Source organism: Phallusia mammillata, chromosome 5, assembly GCF_965637545.1.
Source record: "Phallusia mammillata chromosome 5, kaPhaMamm4.hap1.1, whole genome shotgun sequence".
Taxonomy (NCBI): Eukaryota; Metazoa; Chordata; class Ascidiacea; order Phlebobranchia; family Ascidiidae; genus Phallusia; species Phallusia mammillata.
In genome coordinates, this window is record NC_137256.1 from 18,161,797 (window position 1) to 18,182,319 (window position 20,523).

General features: G+C 41.5%; 3 protein-coding genes and 1 long non-coding RNA gene across 6 annotated transcripts; 3 read left to right on the top strand and 1 right to left on the bottom strand.

The window, feature by feature from the left end:
* The first annotated feature begins 9,754 nt into the window (after positions 1 to 9,754).
* LOC145229398 (uncharacterized) lies at positions 9,755 to 10,424 on the top strand. Its single transcript, XR_013860431.1, has 2 exons — positions 9,755 to 10,267; positions 10,327 to 10,424. It is a non-coding gene; the product is annotated as an uncharacterized LOC145229398 (long non-coding RNA).
* A 1,343-nt stretch (positions 10,425 to 11,767) lies between these two features.
* LOC145229637 (uncharacterized) lies at positions 11,768 to 14,890 on the top strand. Its single transcript, XM_080094973.1, has one exon. The coding sequence runs from the start codon at positions 11,768 to 11,770 to the stop codon at positions 14,888 to 14,890; it is 3,123 nt and encodes a 1,040-aa protein (XP_079951099.1).
* Positions 14,891 to 14,952: 62 nt separating this feature from the next.
* LOC145228514 (uncharacterized) lies at positions 14,953 to 17,052 on the top strand. 2 transcript variants are annotated; one of them, XM_080093587.1, is made up of 2 exons: positions 14,953 to 16,768; positions 16,831 to 17,052. In XM_080093587.1, exon 1 carries the CDS (start codon positions 14,961 to 14,963, stop codon positions 16,254 to 16,256), a length of 1,296 nt encoding a protein of 431 aa, XP_079949713.1. In that variant the 5' UTR covers positions 14,953 to 14,960; the 3' UTR covers positions 16,257 to 16,768; positions 16,831 to 17,052. The 2 variants fall into 2 exon arrangements, with proteins under 2 accessions (XP_079949713.1, XP_079949714.1); XM_080093588.1 differs by having other exon boundaries at positions 14,953 to 16,561; positions 16,709 to 17,052.
* Positions 17,053 to 18,044: 992 nt separating this feature from the next.
* Positions 18,045 to 20,512, bottom strand: LOC145228515 (uncharacterized). Of its 2 annotated transcripts, XM_080093589.1 has the most exons (3): positions 19,801 to 20,512; positions 19,356 to 19,493; positions 18,045 to 18,734 (listed from the first exon to the last, which is right to left on the bottom strand). In XM_080093589.1, exons 1-3 carry the CDS (start codon positions 20,184 to 20,186, stop codon positions 18,215 to 18,217), a joined length of 1,044 nt encoding a protein of 347 aa, XP_079949715.1. In that variant the 5' UTR covers positions 20,187 to 20,512; the 3' UTR covers positions 18,045 to 18,214. The 2 variants fall into 2 exon arrangements, with proteins under 2 accessions (XP_079949715.1, XP_079949716.1); XM_080093590.1 differs by lacking the exon at positions 19,356 to 19,493.
* Between the last annotated feature and the right edge of the window lie 11 nt (positions 20,513 to 20,523).

Consider the following 20,523-nt stretch of genomic DNA (forward strand, 5'->3'; position numbering starts at 1 on the left):
AAAGACAAGAACTAAATTGATCTTTTGTGGATCATGTCGGCTCTATGCAGCAAGCGTTAAGAATCGTAATAATGAACTTACTCGCTACTGCAGACGACCGATACGAGCCACGAGAAGCAGAAGAAACTAGAAGAGTGGCTTTCTGATATACTTCCATTTTATATATTCTATACGATATTTACTAATTTACTATACACATCTTTTGATCTACACATATGATTGTTTTTGTAAACAAAAACTGATGGGTCCCCACACGCAAGTTTGTGCGGATTTACGGTAAACAAATGTTGCGGTGATTTTTAGATTCTTAAGGACAAATTTGTAGAAAGCATTAACCCAACAATAACAAAATTGTTCGTATTCTTTTTGCACTATGATTGCCATATAATTACAAAAACATTAAAAAAACGATACAAATACTTCAATTTAATCTCTTGCTTCGACCCAGATATTGTCGTCCAAGGTCGGGTTTTAAACAATTTTTTCTACAAAGCCTTAATAGTTATATTACAGACACTATAAATTAAACAGCCATTTGCTGCACAGGTGTGCATAACAAATTGTTTTTTACTTAACTTTGTTGCGCAAAACAACTACCATTGAGCTTTAGTAACCTCTCACTGACCTTTAGTAACCTCTTTTGACACCGTTTTCAATAGCAAGCAGACTTAGTGTAAAACAATACCGGTTTGCCTAATTTATATTTGAGTATTGATTTGTCAAAAATAATGAAGCTACGTTGTGACGAAAATTCGATCTTAACTGTGTTTGTAATACCTACAAGTTGACCTTTAGTGACCTGTGGTCATGCGACGGCCAATCTGACAACGAGAATTTAAAGACCATTTATCACGGCTATAAAAAGAAATTATGTCTATTTTTTCACCATTATGTTGATCAACAATGTTTTGCTTTGCATTTACAAAACCGAAGCACTTTTATCGAATTTAAATTACGTCTGAGGCGTAAAACGTTCGCTGAAAGTGCGAGTGATAACTTATAAAACGACATGTCATTGCTGCGCAAAAACAGCTGATTTTTAGTCACTGCTGAAAAGACTGTCTCTTAAAATCAAGCTGTTCCCTCCCGCTCTGCACTAAACCGTTTTAATCGTAAACCAGTGAATGACTCCCTTGGGACTTCTGTCTGACTGGCAGTGTACACAAACTATGGGCTGTGAAAGTCATTATTTGGCCGATTAAGGCAAATGTTTAAATACTAAACGAGTAAACTTTTTTTAGTTTACTCGTTTAGTATTCAAACATTAGAAATTTTAGCACATTAGGGCTTGTATTTCTGGCCTAAAACCAAATAAGATTATTTTGAGATTTAAGGGGTGACGATTATTTCGGGGTTAAAGGGGTAAAAAATGGGTAAATCCAATAAAAAATTAGAAAAGTATTTAGAATAGCTTACATTGCACCAACCAACAAAGCATGAAACTCTTAGATCATGTACTTTAGTCAGTACAGCCGTTTTTAAATTTTACGTTTTGGGGGCTTGTGGGTGAACCGCTGGGTCATTTGGGGTCACACTTTAGGAGAATGAGGTTTTAAACTAACATCTGTATAAATTTGAATAGACTTAAAGCACTCTTTCTTGACCAAACGCGTTTGACAAACCAGCGTTAGACAGAAATGAATATGTTGGGGTTTAAGCAGTAAAAATGGGTAAATCCTGGTAAAAGTTAGAAAATTCTTAAAACATCACATTGCACCAACCAACAGAGCACATAACTCCTACATGATGTACTTTAGTCAGTACAGATGTTTCAAAATTTTTGCGGGTGAACCGGTTTTCTGCGGGTGAACCGGTGCTTCATTCGGGGGCAAACTTCAGGAGGATCAAATTTGGATTAATATGTAAGATCTGTGCAAATTTGAATAAATTTGGAGCACTCTTTCTTGACCAAACGCGTTTAACAAACCAGCGTTGAACAGAAAAAAGAAAAAAGAAAAAAAGAAAAAAAGAAAAAAAAAAGAAAAAAAAATGGACAAAAACAATATGTGTCCCCTTCATAGGGGGACCCACAATAACAAGCTTTCAAGTAAACAATAACACAGCACGCGCGCACACTAGCCCCCGCAAATAGGTGCCATTCGATTGTGGTTCGGCCACGCATTTCAAGAAACTGCTACCAAGAATCACGTCGCCAAGATCAAGCTGGCACATACGTTGACCGCCTTGTAAAGTAAGCGTGCTTGATATATTTCTATACTTGGAAAAATCCTCATGTGTGCATGTTATTTACTACGCTATTGTGTAAATTAAATTTTGATTGACTTCGTAGCATAAGAAAACACAAGCAAGTTTGTGAAATAAAGTGTGCATGCTAAACAATTGTTTATCATACAATACATTGTTGCATGCTAATTTATGTGCTGCATGTGCATGTACTGAAATTTTGAAAGAGGCACACATATACACACACACCACCGTCGATCAGTTTATACAGTCAGTGACATTTGGTCGCTCAGAAAAAACAGAAGTGTGTCGCAAAAGAAAGACACACTTAGTAGTGGTCCCTCAGCGAATACTCGTAGCAAAAGCAGAATGGCTTGTTCAGCCGAAGACGCTACAAAGACCAAGACCGAAGATGTCATTTTGTTCTCCACTGATGATTCAAGTTCCGAGGAGTTTCGTCCAACTGCACCAAGTAGCTCGACGCAAATTTAAATAAGGAAATTAACGAGGTTAAACAAAACATGTCGACCACGCTGTCACAACATGTAAATGATGCCGCTCAAAATTCCTTTCAAAACGAATTTAACGCCATGCGGTATTCGTTTCTAAAATTACCTCTTCTGTGGAACGAGGACAATGAAATTTCGAGCAATTTCAAGGTGTTGGATAACTTCTTTCGGGCAAACAATAACAATCAGTCCACCAGATGCAGCAGTTACCCACAAAATCTGGATTGTTGATGAGACTCATCACAACTCTTGTATACTCACATACTGATATTGCGATACCACGTACGATGAACTTTTGACGTCTATTCGCCTGCAATCATTTCCTTATTGCAATATCCATCCGGACAAAAACATCGCCCGCAAAAACTAAACATGCTAATGTGCTTTTCCACTAATGCCAACTTCGTTTCGGACAACCAGTCCTTTTTCAACGAAGAATTAAGAAGGTAGAAACCATTTGCTTTCCAAATATTACGACGTCTATCAATGCGCATCCTTTTATGCGGACAACAAGTCCCTTTAAATGAAGATATACGAAAGTGGAAACTATCCACTTTTTCTCTATATTGCGACGTACAATAAAAAACCTCGAGTAATAACTATCTGCTGTACCGACGAATTTTCTGTAGAAACTATCTACTACGTCGATGATTACAAATCAGCTATCGAGTGGAAACTATCTGCTCTATTAAAGATTAAACAAAATAACTAGTTCAATTGAAACAATCTACTCTTAAGTCGACCAAAGTAACTAGCTAAGTAGAAACTGTCTGCTCTGTCGACCATTTTATACAACAAAGTTGCCATTTTACTGTATCTTGAGTACAAAGGCTCGCACGAATAAGTCATTTTCTATGTGCTATAAGTCGCGTCGAGCCTTTTGCAACAATATTGTTGCGTAATGCACCATGGTGCCATTTGCTAGTCATGGTGTTATAATAACACAGACAATCAATCATTTCCGTCATGCCTCAAATAGCAGACGAACGGCAGAAGGATGTGATATGGCTCGGTTTGCTCAGATGGGACAGGAAACGTTTAGGCTTGCGTTGTTAAAACAAACAAACCACGCATTTCAAAAACTAATAGCTGACGCATTCTTTATCGCAACTCTTGTGACTTTATTCGCGTGTATTCTCTTTTTATCGTGTTAAGTTAGATGCGCATGACGCAAGCTGGCAACCGGATATAAAGTCCGCGCCCAGTTGCGTCAGTATTTATAGAGGCCTCGCCCAGCTGCAAATTATGATTATGATTATGATTATGTTTTTGACATTGTAAATCTTTGTTATTGCATCTATTAAAATCAGAAGGAGGTGTGTTAAAGGTTGTAAGTATTTAGGGGCTTAGCCCTGCTAAATAGTTTACGTCTAATTTAAACTAGAAGTAGTGCACAGAGATCTATAAGCGTTAGAGTGAATTCACGCTTGATTTAATATAAAATAAAATTTTAGTTTGTGACGACAGTTTAGACTTGAGACAGATAATTCAGTCTCAATAGGCTAACTGAAGCGTTAACATTGGTGCCCGTGAGTGAGGATCTTTGTGCTATTTACATAAAAGCTAGTTTTATTTATTTATTTGCTACATATAAATTTTTTTTTTACTATTTTAACAGAATTGAAGCATGAGACGAGCCGAAGAGACACTTTTGCGAATAATTTCGGTAAGTATCACAGTCAGGTTTCTAACAATATTCTCTTAGGAAACATAGAAGCATTGTTGACCGATGTTCGAGCTTTACAACAGCAAATTTTGCACAACGGAACTACCAGTCAAATGCACGTGTCTTGTTCAAAGATGAAGCTACCATCCAACGGAAATAACGATTTTATTTTTTATATTTGCTCCCAGGTGGGACACATTGCCCCAAATTGTCATGTTACTCAAATTTTTCATTCTAAAAGTTTGGCCTTTGTTCAGAAAAACAGCAGTAATTTGGACTTACATCCTATTCCTAAGTGTTTAAAGGTCAATACCAAAGATTCAACTTTCATTAAAAGACGTGACAAGCCTCAGCAACATCCCGGAAAGAATAAGAGTCAAGAAGGACAAAGATCAATTAAGGTGAAATCTAAAAAGAAAACATTTGTACAGAATGAGATTCAACATGATTTGGAATTGGAAGAGGTGCGCGCAAATCTGCACTAGACTGACGAAGCTCTGTTGAAAAGTAATGTAAGTAACTATTAATATTATTGTTATTATATACGTTTTTCTGATTGTATAAGTTTTTATGTTTTGTTTGTTGTAAATAATGTAAAGGTGAGGCAACACCTGATGCAAATAATGTCTCTTATGATGATGCATATGAACATCTAAAAACAAACCTTCCCATCTTTCCGTGCTTGCATTTGTTGTAGCTACCTTTAAGGATACCGATAAATTGCAAGTAGAGGCGCCTTTCGTGGTCTAGATGGTAGAAGTAACCTGTAAGCAAAAGGGTAGGCGCCACTTCGAGCGGTTATGCTACCCAATAATTTGATATTATTGTGAGGATGAACAGCTGGCAGCTAGCTCCTCGAGCGGTTACACGTCTGACAAACGTAAGATTAAAGCTGTGTCTACTTTGTATATAAAGGTTTTTCTTTAATCAGTGCTCCCTTAAATGATTTTAAGATTGACCTCTGTATAGGTTGTGTATTATAACCAAAAAATAACCGTTTTGTTGCAGGATTTTATTAGTTGTTTTTCAGGTATCTGAGGCTGATCACCTTTTCAGTGCCGAAAACAATTAAACGGATAAGATCTGAATCCTAAGGAAAGTGCACTTCCTTGCAACCTATACTCCTGATTTATATTTAACATAAAAAATCAAATACAAAATTATAAAAACCCTATTAAACCCACACCATCTTCCACCTTCCATCTTCTACCTTCCACCTTTCACCTTGCAATTAATCATGTGTATCATTTTCTAATTAACTGCTGTCAGTGCGCCAATACAATCATCCATAACACATTCTGTTGCTGCATCAACTGCTAACCCTGGTCTGCCCCTGTTGGAGACGGCAGCAGACTTTCTATACATGGACATATAAAGGTATGTTCAGTTTCCTTTGTCACGCAAATTGTTTGAGTTGTTCTTAGGAACCAGAAAAAGTGATGGTGAAAAACTCCATATACCACAATGGACTTTGACAGCACCCTCGTCATTGTCTTCCCTCAGGTTTAAGAGTCTGTAGTTAACTCCTGTCTCTGGTAGAAACAATTTAACTCTTTTTAACCTTCGTTCTAAGTATGCATTCTTAATTGGCATCAGGGGTTTTTTGAGGTTTGGTTTGGGTGACCGCTAAGTAGTTTTAAGAGACCGCAAGTGTTTCATTTAAATGCCAAAAAATAGCCAAATTTGTTTTTTTGGGAATTTTGGGAAACCGCTGGAGAAATTTGGGGGACCGTTTCGTTGCCCCAAAACACCTTAAAAAAACACTGATTGGCATACATTAATTTTGTTGCTGCTACACTGGTTAATTTGTATATATTATCAATATAAACGTGTTAATTCTCTGCATGTACCACATGTTAACTATGTTTGTATTTTAGCAGGTTTCCAACTTGCTGATTTTGTGAATTTTAATTATATGTTGCTCCAGTCTTTCTCAACAGATTTTATTCCCGAGAATAGCCAACGTATCGTACTACAAACAACTAGCCAAAGAAGTCCAACTCAACCTATCTATGAAGTCAATGTTACCATCCAAAAACACTGCATGTACCGAACCAAGCTGTTTTGGCGCCATGCGCATTTCCGTTCCGGTTGGAACGCACTGGAATAAACTTTGAGCCCGAAAAGGCGAGTGACTCCATGCCTGGCTGTTCTTCCCTCATTGCTTAGTTTTGGGGATCCACTTAATGACACTTTTCCTTATCCAACTACTACATCTCGAATGTTTGTCAATTTACCCTTTTTTGAATCACGTTTAACCCATCTTTCTTCTAAAGAGTAATTGTATCCATACCACTTCCCTTAGAAACTAAAACCCAACTCCTTAATCTGTTTTGCTAGCTTTTCCCAAAAATAGTATCTTAAAAATTCCATAATTATCTTTACTAAAAGCTACACCGCTTCCACTCGTTTTTGGCAATATTCAACACAATTTTGGTGTAGCAAGGATCCATTCCAAAAAATAATAGAAATACATCGCATATTTTAATTCTTTACACTAAATATCCTGTAAATTTTCGCTCTAGTACTGTTTCTCAACATCGAATCGCTGTATCGTCTGTCGCCCTGCTACAGGTTCGCTTGTTAGCCTGTTTAAAATGCAAGAAAAACCCCTAAAGTACTTGTAGTTTTTAAACCTACACAATTTTCGTCTTAAACTATTCTTTTACGTCCCTGAATTCGTGTTTGTTTGGTTAAACGGTTATTTTTTTTGAAATGCAAAGGTTTCAAAGCGCCTGACGTCACGTCATAACAAATTCCAAAACGTAGTCGACGTGAAGTCAGACTGAATCAGATAATTAGGCTCTCATCTGAGTAAAGCAAGCAACCAATATTGCAAAATAAGAATTGCGTGATGGCACTGCTTCAATAGCACGCCAGCTCCAACGCTTTGAGAACATGCAGTTAGAAAAGACTTCAGTCTGCTCCATTTCTTACGACGAAATCAACTATCAACACCAGGGTAACATTCTCGAACTGATCCGTGTTTCATCGAAAACTACTATGACACAACGCAAGCTACTTCAACCCTGCTTGAACTCGCTCTACACCCTTGGCAACAACACCAGTGATATCACCTCTGTTTATTCGTTTGTGTTATCCAAAGGTGCCTTACGTTTAGTCGTCTGTGATATGAAACAACAGTGATATGGAAATCTTGAACATTTCACTTGACTAGAGTTTTACGATTCGTCCGCTTGTATTTACAGCAGACAACACTTTGTTCAATTTTTTAAATGACTACATTCTCGCCAATGCTGGTGCAGGGATCAACTCTCTTAAAGGTGTCGTGGAGACTGGTTTCGATGACGTCAAGTCAGTTGTTGACAACACTATTGATGACGCCACTGGTATCCTTGGAAAGCTGATTCTGATGATTGCTATCATTGGAGGTTCTGCTTTTTTGAGCATTTCTCCTCATACTGGGAGGCTGTCATTGATGGAATCGATTTCGCCGCCACAAAAATAATCAGACTTATTCCTCTCTGGGCGGGTGTGATGTTGCGTGATGCAACATGGTGCCATTTGCTAGTCATGGTGTTATAATAACACAGACAATCAATCATTTCCGTCATGCCTCAAATAGCAGACGAACGGCAGAAGGATGTGATATGGCTCGATTTGCTCAGATGGGACAGGAAACGTTTAGGCTTGCGTTGTTAAAAGAAACAAACCATGCATTTCAAAAACTAATAGCTGACGCATTCTTTATCGCAACTCTTGTAACTTTATTCGCGTGTATTATCTTTTTATTGTGTTAAGTTAGAAGCGCATGACGCAAGCTGGCAACCGGAAGGCCGCGCCCAGTTGCGTCAGTATTTATAGAGGCCTCGCCCAACTGCAAATTATTATTATTATTATGATTATGTTTTTGACTTTGTAAATCTTTGTTATTGCACCTATTAAAATCAGAAGGTGGTGTGCTAAAGGTTGTAAGTATTTAGGGGCTTAGCCCTGCTAAATAGTTTACGTCTAATTTAAACTAGAAGTAGTGCACAGAGATCTATAAGCGTTAGAGTGAATTCACGCTTGATTAAATATAAAATTAGATTTTAGTTTGTGACGACAGTTTAGACTTAGGACAGATAATTCAGTCTCAATAGGCTAACTGAAGCGTTAACAAATACCCTTACGTATGGGTAAAATGACGAACCGCAACTGATCATGCCGAGCATTCTCGCCACATGTGCAATCAAATTAACAGGTACAGCGGTTTGACATGAGCTGTAGGGCAAGATAATTTGCCGAAAGACATTTTTTTGTCAAGTCAATCGTGGCCAGGTTGCAGACAAGCAAGTGTTCCGAAACGACTGTCCCTATCATGTCTTCAAACGTCTGACGAAATATATATGGGTGAACAATTTTAACATATATCAATCGTAATTAATACCCTCGCTCTCTCGCAAGAGTAAAAGCGTGTACAGCAATCGCTGCCTCTATAACAGCCATTCAGTACGGCCATTGCTGCCTGTACAACACCGATGTTTATATCGCAAGGCACGTGGAATGTTCATCGGCTGCAAAAGCGAGCTTGCCGAGCTAAAGTGCACATACCTCTAGCAGAGGGGTTCCCAACCTTTTTACGATCCCGTACCACCTGGACGCTCTGCACTGCCACGCGTACCACCATAGAGCACTAATGTGCTCTGCAGCAGGGCTTCTCAAACTGTGGGTCGCGACCCCAATTGGGGTCGCGTAATATAATTTTGGGGTCGCGAAACTTTATGGGTTATTATGTCAGTCACAATACAAGGTATACGTTCGTACATTTATTGTTTAAACATCATTCCCGTCTATCCAAACTGCTCTAAACACATTTTGTAGAACCTAAAAGAGTATTACCAGCCTAACAGTAGTCATATGCTCCAGACTTATGCCTATTGTGTGCAAACAATGCGAAAAAGCAGATACCACAAGCGTCACAATATAGATTATGACGTCATAAAACTAAGGCTGTCAATCTGTGTATCAAGTTAGAAATTAATTTGGGCTTTTTTGGCGCCATTAGGTGGAATATATATCAAATATAAGTATTTCTTTACATCATACCCATCAAGGGGTCGCGTAGAAATTTATGTTCTAAAATGGGGTCGCAGAACAAGAAAGTTTGAGTAGCCCTGCTCTACAGTACCACTTCTTGCAGAACAACCATTTTGTTTGAATCATATTTCATTCAACTCTATCTTAAGCACCAAAACAGTAGATATATCTATCAAGAGCAATCATTTGACATAATTAACGCCCACTGTGCCGCAGCGTTGTTCGGCTTTTCATAGCAAGTAGCAACTATGCTTTTTGTTGAGAATTGACATGACCTGTATTTTGAAGATCGTTGTTACATCTTATTTGCCAGTAATTGCCGATTTCTATAGATTCCCGCATTTCCTTAGTACAACTTGCGTTGTAACCTAGTGCGTTGTGTGACGTAACAATGGACTGCCAGTTTTGTGTGATAACGCAACGTGGTTTAGTTCTTTTCGTTGCTGACTTCCGTGGAGCACGGTGCTGCGTCGGTTGTTGTAGAAAAGCTGTTTATTGACGATTATTGGTGAGTCACTTTGTATATATGTGTTTAATGACTCAATATTGTGAATTACCATAATGACTGCTAACCGCTGTGAACTTGACCTAAACTGCAATGACCTAAAATGTCATTCCCCTTTTTTAATAGTCGTACTGTGCGTGTAGTTGGGTTTATTTAAGTTGTATTTGTTTACGCAGCGTTCTTGTACGATATTCACGTGAAGCGTGACTTTCTACACTGTTGCTCTACATAGCTTGGTAAGCATTGTGTATGACGTCATAATGGCATATTGTGGTCTCATGTTTTATTGTGTATTTAGGTGTGTGACAGTGATTTCTGGGATCGCCCATGTTATTTGTTGTCTTCCGGTTCCCATAACAGTTGGTGAGCTTAAAGTTACATTCCTACATTTAAAGCGCAGTGCTAATGCCATGTCTTTATAGAAACCGTTTCCTATTCGTTTCCGATCGTTTCTACCGCCTCCCACCGTCCTCTTCATTCTTCATTGAAAGTGTTTGAATATAAGATCTACAAAACACCCTATCTGTGTGGACTGCTTGTTGGAGACCTTTAGGAATCGCGTTTCAATCCCCCCTCGTGTGACGTTCCGCGCTGTAACCGGGGCGCGTTCACGGGACGTTACATGAAAGTTTCAACTGTTGTTGAACACAACTCCACAGTTGAAATCAAGTTTCAACTGTTCGTTGAACAGAAAATTCCAGTTGAAATAAAGTTTCAACTGGGTGTTGAACACAATTTGCAGTTGAAATCAAGTTTTAACTGCTTTTCGAGATCAAGTTTTAACTGTTCGCTGAACAGTAGTTTACCGTTGAAGAAAGTTTCAACCGTGTGTTGAAGACGAGTTTTAACCATTTGTTGACTATTTAAGCGGTCCAAGATGAGTCAATCAAACGTCACGACTCCTGATGCGGTCGCTGATTGTCGTCGACGTCTCAGTGAACAGTACCTAGTCGCCGAGTACCTGATGAAGGACCACCACAACAACCAGATGCTCGAGACGGTATTGGTTGCGCTTGAACATCTTTTTGTCGATGCTGTTGCTGCCTACGAGGCGCATCCTGATCTTGCCGACGAACTAGCAAGCGTGAGAAAAAACAAGACCGAATTCGATGACCGTGTTTCTCACTGGGTTCGTGAGGTAAATTCTTTATCTAGCAATGTTTTACCTATTAACATAGCTAGTCCGAGTGGAAGCGGAGATAAGAGTCCAAAGGACAACGACTCGTTCTGCGGACGAAGTAGGCGCTCTAGTTCTTCGACTAATAGTAGAACTAGAGTTAAAGTAACGACACAGCTTGCCATTCAGCAGACTGCGCAGAAGCAGGAGCTGGCCAGACAGCAGCAAGAAGAAGACAGACGACGCGCTGAAGAAAAACAGCGCCAAAGGGACAAAATGGAAATGCTGGAACTGCAGCACCAGCTACAAGCCGCAGAGGTTGAAGAGAAGGTTTGGGACGAGATGTCAGGAAACACGGAGTACGTGACGGTGAAGGAAGGTTCTGGTAAATCGACCACGCCTCCCCTGGAGGAGCCGCTCGGGGATCAACGACGCGTATTCTTCACGTCACCGCCTGTCACGTCGCAGCGAAGCCCTCCTGACCAGCGGTATGTGGTTGACTATGTTGCTCCGTCCGAGCCCCTGTCCCAATATGCGCCTAAATTTAAATCTTCGTTTGATGAGAAAGGTTCTTTCACCGCAGCAAACCCAATTGTAAAAAATAAAAAATTGTAAAAATTCCTGGATTAAGCGAGTTCGCGCAGTCGCTGCGCGATTGTTTACTTACACTTTCAGACATTGACGAGCATTCCGAGATGAATAATTACCCTACGCTGATTGCTGTTGTGAATCGTCTACCGTTCTAGATGCAAGAGGCTTGGAAACGGCGTGTTGAGAAAATACTCAGAGATACTGGCCGTGAACCTTTGTTTGAGCATCTTGTGGACTTCGTGGAGACTGAGGATCGGATTGCAAATTCGTTGTTCAGCCGCATGCTCGATGAGCATCGCAACGAAGCTAGGAAGGTGAAAGGTAAAAGTAGTCACGTAAAGGCTTCCAGTCATGTCGTTGTAAGCGAACAAGAATCTAGGCCTAAGGTTCGTGCTGGACCCTCCCATTTTCCCACTGCCCCGCTGTGTCAGTGCTGTTCGGGAAACCACGTGCTTTCTAAATGCGAGGAATTTAAATCCCGGTGTTACCGTGATCGTCTGCGCGTCACCCGGCGCCGCAGACTCTGTGATAATTGTTTCAGATTTGGGCACTTTGCCACTAAGTGCAACAGCCCCAAGGCGTGTACCGTGAGGGACTGCAATGAAGCTCATCACACCTTGTTGCATCCGCCAGAGAAGAGTGAGGACGAGTCTCCTGTCAAAGGACCTGCGCCGGAACGGACAGTTTGTTCGGTTGTGTCGGCGATTGGAGAGGACTGTCATGCTTCCTCTGGTAGACAGAGCGTCAACTTGATGATGGTTGCGGTCAAAGTCCGTGCTAACGGTAGGGCTGTTGATACTTACGCTCTTTTAGATACTGGCTCGGGCATTACTCTGTGCGACAAGAAACTGACAGACAAGCTTGGTCTGCGAGGTGAACCGAGCAACGTGACGCTTAAAACGGTCAACGGAGACAGTCGAAGGCGCGAGGGCAAAAGAGTAAATTTATCTGTTGCTTCGCTCGATGGCTCCACAACTGTGGAACTTCCCGAGGTGTTCGCTGTTGATTGTCTGCCTATTACTGCCAACAAGTTTCCGAGAAACGCGGAATTGGAAGCGCTTCCACATATTAGAGACATGTCGTTCCCACAGGTAGATTGCAGTGAAGCTTTGTTGCTCATCGGACTGGACGTTCCAGAGGCCTTTCTCGTGCAAGAGGTACGGAAGGGAAAACCGAAGCAACCTATTGCATTCAGGGTTCCACTTGGATGGGCACTGGCAGGACCTGTCTCTAAGAAGTCAACCGATTTGTTTTCCGTCAACTTTACTCAAGTTGCCAATGATTCGCTGCACGAGAAGTTAGAGCGAATGTGGAAGACCGACTTTCAAGACACCAACGCCGACGCGATGCCTATGTCGCGTGAAGACCGGTACGTCTTGGATAAAATGAAAACCAGTGTGCAATTCAAGCAAGGTCATTATGAGTTGCCGCTACCATGGCGCCCGAACGCACAACCGCTTCGGTGCAACCGGGACATGGCGCTAAACCGTTTGGGTTCTTTGGAACGTCGCCTGAGACGCGACGCCGTGCTACGCGATGCGTATACAAAGACGGTACAGGGTTACATAGCTAAAGGTTATGCCGAAGAAGTTCCAGATGAGGAACAGTCTGCAGAGGTAGTATGGTACCTGCCGCATCACCCTGTTACACATCCACACAAGCCCGGTAAAGTTCGGGTGGTTTTTGACTGTGCCGCCAAATACCGCGACCAGTCCTTGAATGATGCTTTACTCCAGGGTCCAGATCTAACCAATTCGTTAGTCGGAGTTCTTTCAAGGTTCCGAATGGAAAAGGTAGCTCTTGTGGCCGACGTGGAGGCCATGTTTCATCAGATACGCGTGAAGCCAGCAGATTGCGATGCACTTCGGTTCTTGTGGTGGCCCGATGGCGATGTGTCGAAGAAGCCCACCTCACACAGGATGCTTGTTCATTTGTTTGGAGCAACTTCTTCGCATTCCTGTGCGAGTTTTTATCTCAAACAAGCCGCTGAGGATTTGCGAAGCGAATTTCCAAATGAAGTCGTCGAGACGGTAGAAAAGAATTTCTATGTCGACGACTGTTTAAAGTCCGTGTCCACTGAAGCAGAAGCAGTTCAGTTGGTCAAAGGCATCTGTGCACTTCTTAAGAAGAAGGGACTTCGGCTAACCAAGTGGCTTAGCAACAGCGAGCGAGTTCTCGCTTCCATTGATGAAGAGGAACGGGCTAAATCGGTGAAGGAGCTGGACGTGGATGGTTCTTCGTGCGAGAGGGTACTTGGCGTTCGATGGAACGTTTCGTCGGACGAGTTCGGTTTCAATGTCGATGTAAAGCAGCCTACAGCTTACACCAGAAGGTCAATCCTGTCGGTGGTAAGTTCCTTATACGATCCTCTTGGCTATGCAGCGCCTGTGATCGTGGTGGCCAAGACGATGCAAAGAGATCTCTGCAGAAAGCAGCTGGGATGGGATGACGTTCTTTCCGATGAAGACTCCGAATCGTGGGCAAAATGGTTGCAGCAACTACCGCGGTTAGGAGAGGTCGTTCTGCCAAGATGCGTGAAGCCCCACGATTTTGGTAAGGTGCGAAAAACGGAATTGCACCATTTTGCAGATGCGTCATCTACAGCTTACGGCGCGGTGACCTATCTGAGGCTAGTAGACGAGCGAGGACGCATTCACTGCTCGTTTATAATAGACAAGGCACGCGTTGCCCCCCTGAAGACATGTTCGATTCCCCGCCTGGAGCTGACGGCGGCCGTTGTTGCAGCCAAGTTGGATCGACTTGTGAGAAAGGAGCTGCAACTGGACGAATGCCAATCCGTGTTATGGACGGATTCGACTGCGGTTCTTCAAAGTATTCGCAACTGCAATAAGCGCTTTCCAGTGTTTGTTGCAAATCGCTTGGCCAAAATCGAGGATGTTTCCCGGCCTAGTCAATGGAGACACGTCAGCACCAAGGTAAATCCAGCGGACGAGGCGTCTCGTGGACTCAGTGTGAATAAATTCCTCAGGTCCAGCCGATGGCTTACTGGACCCCAGTTTCTTTGGGAGCAAGAAGATACATGGCCTTCCTGCCCAGACTTGTCGTCATTGCCAATCGAATTTCTTTTGGTAATGAAAGAAACTCAAACCGTTTGTCTGATCGCCAGCGAGTCCGCTACGGATCGACTCATAGCCAGATACTCATCACTCAATCGGCTGAAAAGGGCTGTAAGCTGGTTGCTCAGATTCAAATCGATGTTGATCAAGGAGGTTTCCTGCCAAATACAAAGTAACTACTGGGCAACTGACCGTTGTTGAACTCAAGGCTACCGATCTTGAGATCGTCAAGTATGTACAAAAACGAAGTTTTCCGGACGTTATCGCTGCGATGTCGAAGGCCAAAGGCGAAGCCATTCGTTTACCAAAGAAAAAGAGAGCTCTTGGAAAGCTCAATCCAATTCTAGTCGATGGAGTTATGAGAGTTGGTGGAAGGCTCGAGCGTGCATGTGTCGAGTTTGATGTGAAGCATCCGATGATTCTTCCATACGACCATCGGTTTACCGACCTGGTGATTATGCAGCAGCATGACGAGGTTGGCCATGCTGGAATGGGACACACGTGGTCGGCTCTCAGACAACGCTACTGGGTCATCAAAGGAGGGGTAGCAGTTCGGCGTGTTCTTGGAAAGTGTGTTTCCTGTCGCCGAAGAAATGGCTTCCTGGGCAAACAGATGATGGCAGACCTTCCTGCTGCGAGACTACAGGCCAATAAGCCGCCTTTCTCAGTGGTCGGTGTCGACTACTTTGGACCTTTCCTTGTGAAGCAAGGACGAAGTGAGGTAAAGAGGTACGGGTGCATCTTTACCTGTTTTTCCACCAGGGCCGCGCATATCGAAATAGCGCTTTCACTGTCGACGGACTCCTTTATCGGAGCTCTCCGACGTTTTATCGGTCGTCGAGGACGGCCAGACCAGATCTTCAGCGACAACGGCACAAACTTCGTTGGAGCTGAGCGCATCCTGCGCGAAGAACTAAACCGGTGGAATCAAAGGCAGATTTACAAATATCTGCAACAACGTGAAATAGCGTGGAGCTTCAATCCTCCCACTGCCAGCCACATGGGTGGGGTTTGGGACCGAATGATACGCTCTGTGCGCAAAATCCTCAACGCTCTGCTTTCGGAGCAGACCTTGTCCGATGAGAAACTGATGACGCTGATGGTGGAGGTCGAGGCCATCCTGAATTCTCGTCCCTTGGTTCCTGTGACGTTCGATTCGAAGGATGAGGAGCCCCTTACACCAAATCACCTACTGTTGCACCGTGCAGCGCCGAATATGCCCCCTGGACTGTTTACGGGGAAGGACTGTTACCATCGTAACCGTTGGCGCCAAGTGCAATACTTGGCCGACCAATTTTGGCGGCGATGGTCGCGCGAGTACCTGCCGACGCTAATGCCCAGATCGAAGTGGGCAAATGGACATTCTAATTTCGCAGTCGGTGACGTTGTGCTTGTAGCGGATGATAATCAGCCTAGGAGCAAATGGCTCCTAGGTCGCGTGACCGATGCGCTTCCTGATCGGAAGGGAGTAGTGCGCCAGGTGGTGGTTAAGACTCACACTGGTGCCTTGAGACGCCCAATTGCAAAATTGTGCTTGCTATGCCGCGACGACGCGATGCGTGATTAGTTGTGTGTTTCTTTGTGTTCGCAATTACTGCCGATGTTTGTGTGTTATGTTGTAAATGTACTCCTTGGATTCGTACATTGTGGGGGGGTATGTTACATCTTATTTGCCAGTAATTGCCGATTTCTATAGATTCCCGCATTTCCTTAGTACAACTTGTGTTGTAACCTAGTGCGTTGTGTGACGTAACAATGGACTGCCAGTTTTGTGTGATAACGCAACGTGGTTTAGTTCTTTTCGTTGCTGACTTCCGTGGAGCACGGTGCTGCGTCGGTTGTTGTAGAAAAGCTGTTTATTGACGATTATTGGTGAGTCACTTTGTATATATGTGTTTAATGACTGCTAACCGCTGTGAACTTGACCTAAACTGCAATGACCTAAAATGTCATTCCCCTTTTTTAATAGTCGTACTGTGCGTGTAGTTGGGTTTATTTAAGTTGTATTTGTTTACGCAGCGTTCTTGTACGATATTCACGTGAAGCGTGACTTTCTACACTGTTGCTCTACATAGCTTGGTAAGCATTGTGTATGATGTCATAATGGCATATTGTGGTCTCATGTTTTATTGTGTATTTAGGTGTGTGACAGTGATTTCTGGGATCGCCCATGTTATTTGTTGTCTTCCGGTTCCCATAACAGTTGGTGAGCTTAAAGTTACATTCCTACATTTAAAGCGCAGTGCTAATGCCATGTCTTTGTAGAAACCGTTTCCTATTCGCTTCCGATCGTTTCTACCGCCTCCCACCGTCCTCTTCATTCTTCATTGAAAGTGTTTGAATATAAGATCTACAAAACACCCTATCTGTGTGGACTGCTTGTTGGAGACCTTTAGGAATCGCGTTTCAATCCCCCCTCGTGTGACGTTCCGCGCTGTAACCGGGGCGCGTTCACGGGACGTTACAATCGTAATGATACGAAACAACAGGAATAGTTACGTAACATTGACACGTAACTATTTATAGGCCTGGGGACTGTTTTTTTGTAAACAAAACCAGACAAACAAAATATAAAGTTGCAAATTGAGGTTTTTGTGAACAAAACAGAAGCTACTCGCGTACCACCTGAAAACCCTTCGCGTACCACTAGTGGTACGCGTACCATCGGTTGGGAACCCCTGCTCTAGCACAATCCTCGCCCAGTCCAAAGCAGAAAATCACTACACAACTATACATGTTACGTGCTTGCAAGTTAAATTTGCATGTTGTTGTATTTTCATGCACCCCTTGCACAATTGCCAAGCATGGAGATATTGGCAAAAATCATAAGCATTTTTTTATGAATTGCGATAATAAATTGGGAAGTGAATCAATTTACGGCAGAGCATGAGTTACTTTTCGTGTCTTTATTACATCGTATGTTTGTCAATCGTACTTCTTTTTCATCCAGTACACAATTGTCATTTATATGTTTTTCTCACAGAGCCCATAGATGGCAGGAAGCATTTTTCGCCATATTTGCAATGTGATTGTATCGTGTGTAAATTCTTATTGTACTGTACGTCTTTACCGCCATGACTCTTTACTCCCACCCTGTGTTTATATATAGAACACATTTAAATGTTTCCAAATGCATATGATCTTGAACCAAAAACAGTAAAATATTACTAGATTTTTTCCGGGAGAATACTTTCACTATTTGGCACGGTCACGTTATTGATTCAAAGTGGTTCAACATGAACTGATTTTTTATCAAGTTAACGCCAAGGCCGTAATGAGTTCCGTCAAAGCTGTGAACAAACTTGGAAAATGGTCGCACATCAAAAAAAGTTATTCCAGTTTTAGCACAAAACTCTTTCATTTGGTTGGAAAACGCAGCAGAAGCTTTATTACCTTGACGATACAAATGTGCTACAGGTTTCATGAGGCCAGGAAATAAAGGGGGAACAAAGTATATTTGTGGCCACTTAATAGTTATGTTGGTTTTATTTACATAGAAATTCTCCCGTATGGCTAAAGCAGGTTTTAAGAATTTAAGTATTCCCAAATAACTACTTTTGAATTAAAATTCATGTGGTAACCGACGTGAAGAAAAATAATCGCTCCTTCTTTTCCTCTGGAGTTAAATACAAGTTTCTGAAACCGGTTGTGCAAAGGATCACGGCAGGAAATCATAGCATTGAATGTAAAATTTGGCTTCTTTCCTCCGCATAACAACCCAGGATTATCAAGTTCATCAAGAGAACGAATTGCTTTTCGACATTGGTACAAGAAAAATCTCTCAGCTTGACAATACAGTTTTTGCTCCTTGCTCATTGATTTACTCCAGGCTCCACGTACCGGATCACCAGTAAGGATCATGAGAAGTGCATAAAACATATTTCGGAGAAGCGAATCACCAACAAAGTATAAATCGTTAAATGGGGACCTCTCAATCACTTCACATGCTTCTTTTGGACTTGAGTAGTTACGCCACTGGCAGTTATGGTTGTACGTCTTCCATTCGCACATTTCCGCATGATGATATTTTCTCATGTCAACGCAACTGTAAATAAAAGTGTTGAATTTATTGGTTGTTTAAACTTTAAAGTGTCCCTTTACCACAGCAGTACAGTTTTTTTGTTTTATGTCCCAAATATTAAGTCAAAAGTGGATTGTGGTTTATTACATGCTGTAAAACTTGGACAAATGTCACAAGCGTTTTTTATGATCAGTTTTAATAATTTATGGCTCTGTGATCCTAGTGAACAGTTAATGTGGCTCTGTGACCTACTGAAAGCGTTTTAACCTACAATTGGGATCCAATACTCCAGTGCAAAATCTTTAACAAGAGCAAAAACATATTTCTAGTTGAACGTGTATTTCCATGAGTTTTACAACCAACGCGACAGTTACTACTACAAACTTTATTTGTTACCCATGTTTTGATATTTAGTTAGGACAGCAATTCTTATTCAATTTCCTTTCTGACGTTTGTCGCCAACTAAAAATCACAAGCTATAATGTGGAAAATGAAAAAGTTTCATAAAAAAATAAGCTAAATTTCAAAACCCAAAAGAGTTAAGCCATTAAAGTACGTTCTAAACTGACAGTATGACTTACATTACGAAAAATTACTTTGTAAAACGGTAACAAAACTTTACGACTTTCATTAATTTTGATCTACCTCGGACAGTCACATGTCGACGCACTGGATGCCACGCAATGGCCTCCTATAGTGTTATTGCAACACGGGGTATCACTTGATGCATCGCACCAGCTTGCCAAAACAGGCCACTTTGACCCCGATACCCTTGGTAGTTTGCTGTTGAAAATTCATACAACTTGTTATTATAGAACACCTCAAAAGTCACATGTACATGCGAAATTGTGTTAAAAGGGGAATCAAATTGGGCCCAATGTAAGGCTTGTAAATTGTTAAATCCTTCTTTTTTACATGTATACTCTGGACCGAAAGTATTTTACTTGCTTTAACAAACAGAGAAAATGTGGCAAAAAGTGATGTTTAGAAAGAAAAAACCATACCTGTACGGAGCCACTGTTTGAAACAACATTGTAATGTAAATTATTTGCAGATTATAAAAGCACTTTTTCACATTTTCACCACTTACATAGCAAATGAGACCGCAACATATAAAATTGATTGCTTTGAATTTCCACACTTTCCATCGTTTCTCCAAATTTTCTCAGTTATTCCCCTTTCCATCCAGTAATCATGGTACACCTTGTCGTAGTAAGAGCTATTATGTGTTGGGTGAGCCAAAGGTATCCATTCACCCTGGTTCATTTGAAGCAATACATTGTTGCATGATTGGTTAACAAGTTGTGTATCAATGTGGTTTCTTGGATCATGACGCTTAAACCTCTCTTTGTAAGAATCAGTTTGTTCCTTGCTGACTTCAAAGTGTCCGCGAAAAAATGCTGAAATGAAAAACCAGCCAACTCCAATTGCTAGGAGTCGAAGAATCTTTTTGTTTACAATAGTCTTTATCGCCATATTGTAGAAACTCGTGCTGAAAGAGAATTGCTAAGAATATGATTTAGTTGTAAAGATCAACTTTAATGTTTTGTTTCAGCCATAAAAAAAACTAGCACTTGTAAAACAATGTAAGGATTCATAACATAAAGGGACCTGAGAAAAACGACGACATTAAACCGACAGAGAAATTTAGCCTTCGATGGGATTCCAACCCACGACAGTAGCCTTTTCGAAACTTGCGCTCTGCCAACTGCGTGGTAAACCCGACAGTTCGAAAAAAAAATATTTTTGAGAGGAAAACCAAGACAAAAATAAATTGTTTGCTATATTTGACTATGTTGTTCATAGATAAAAC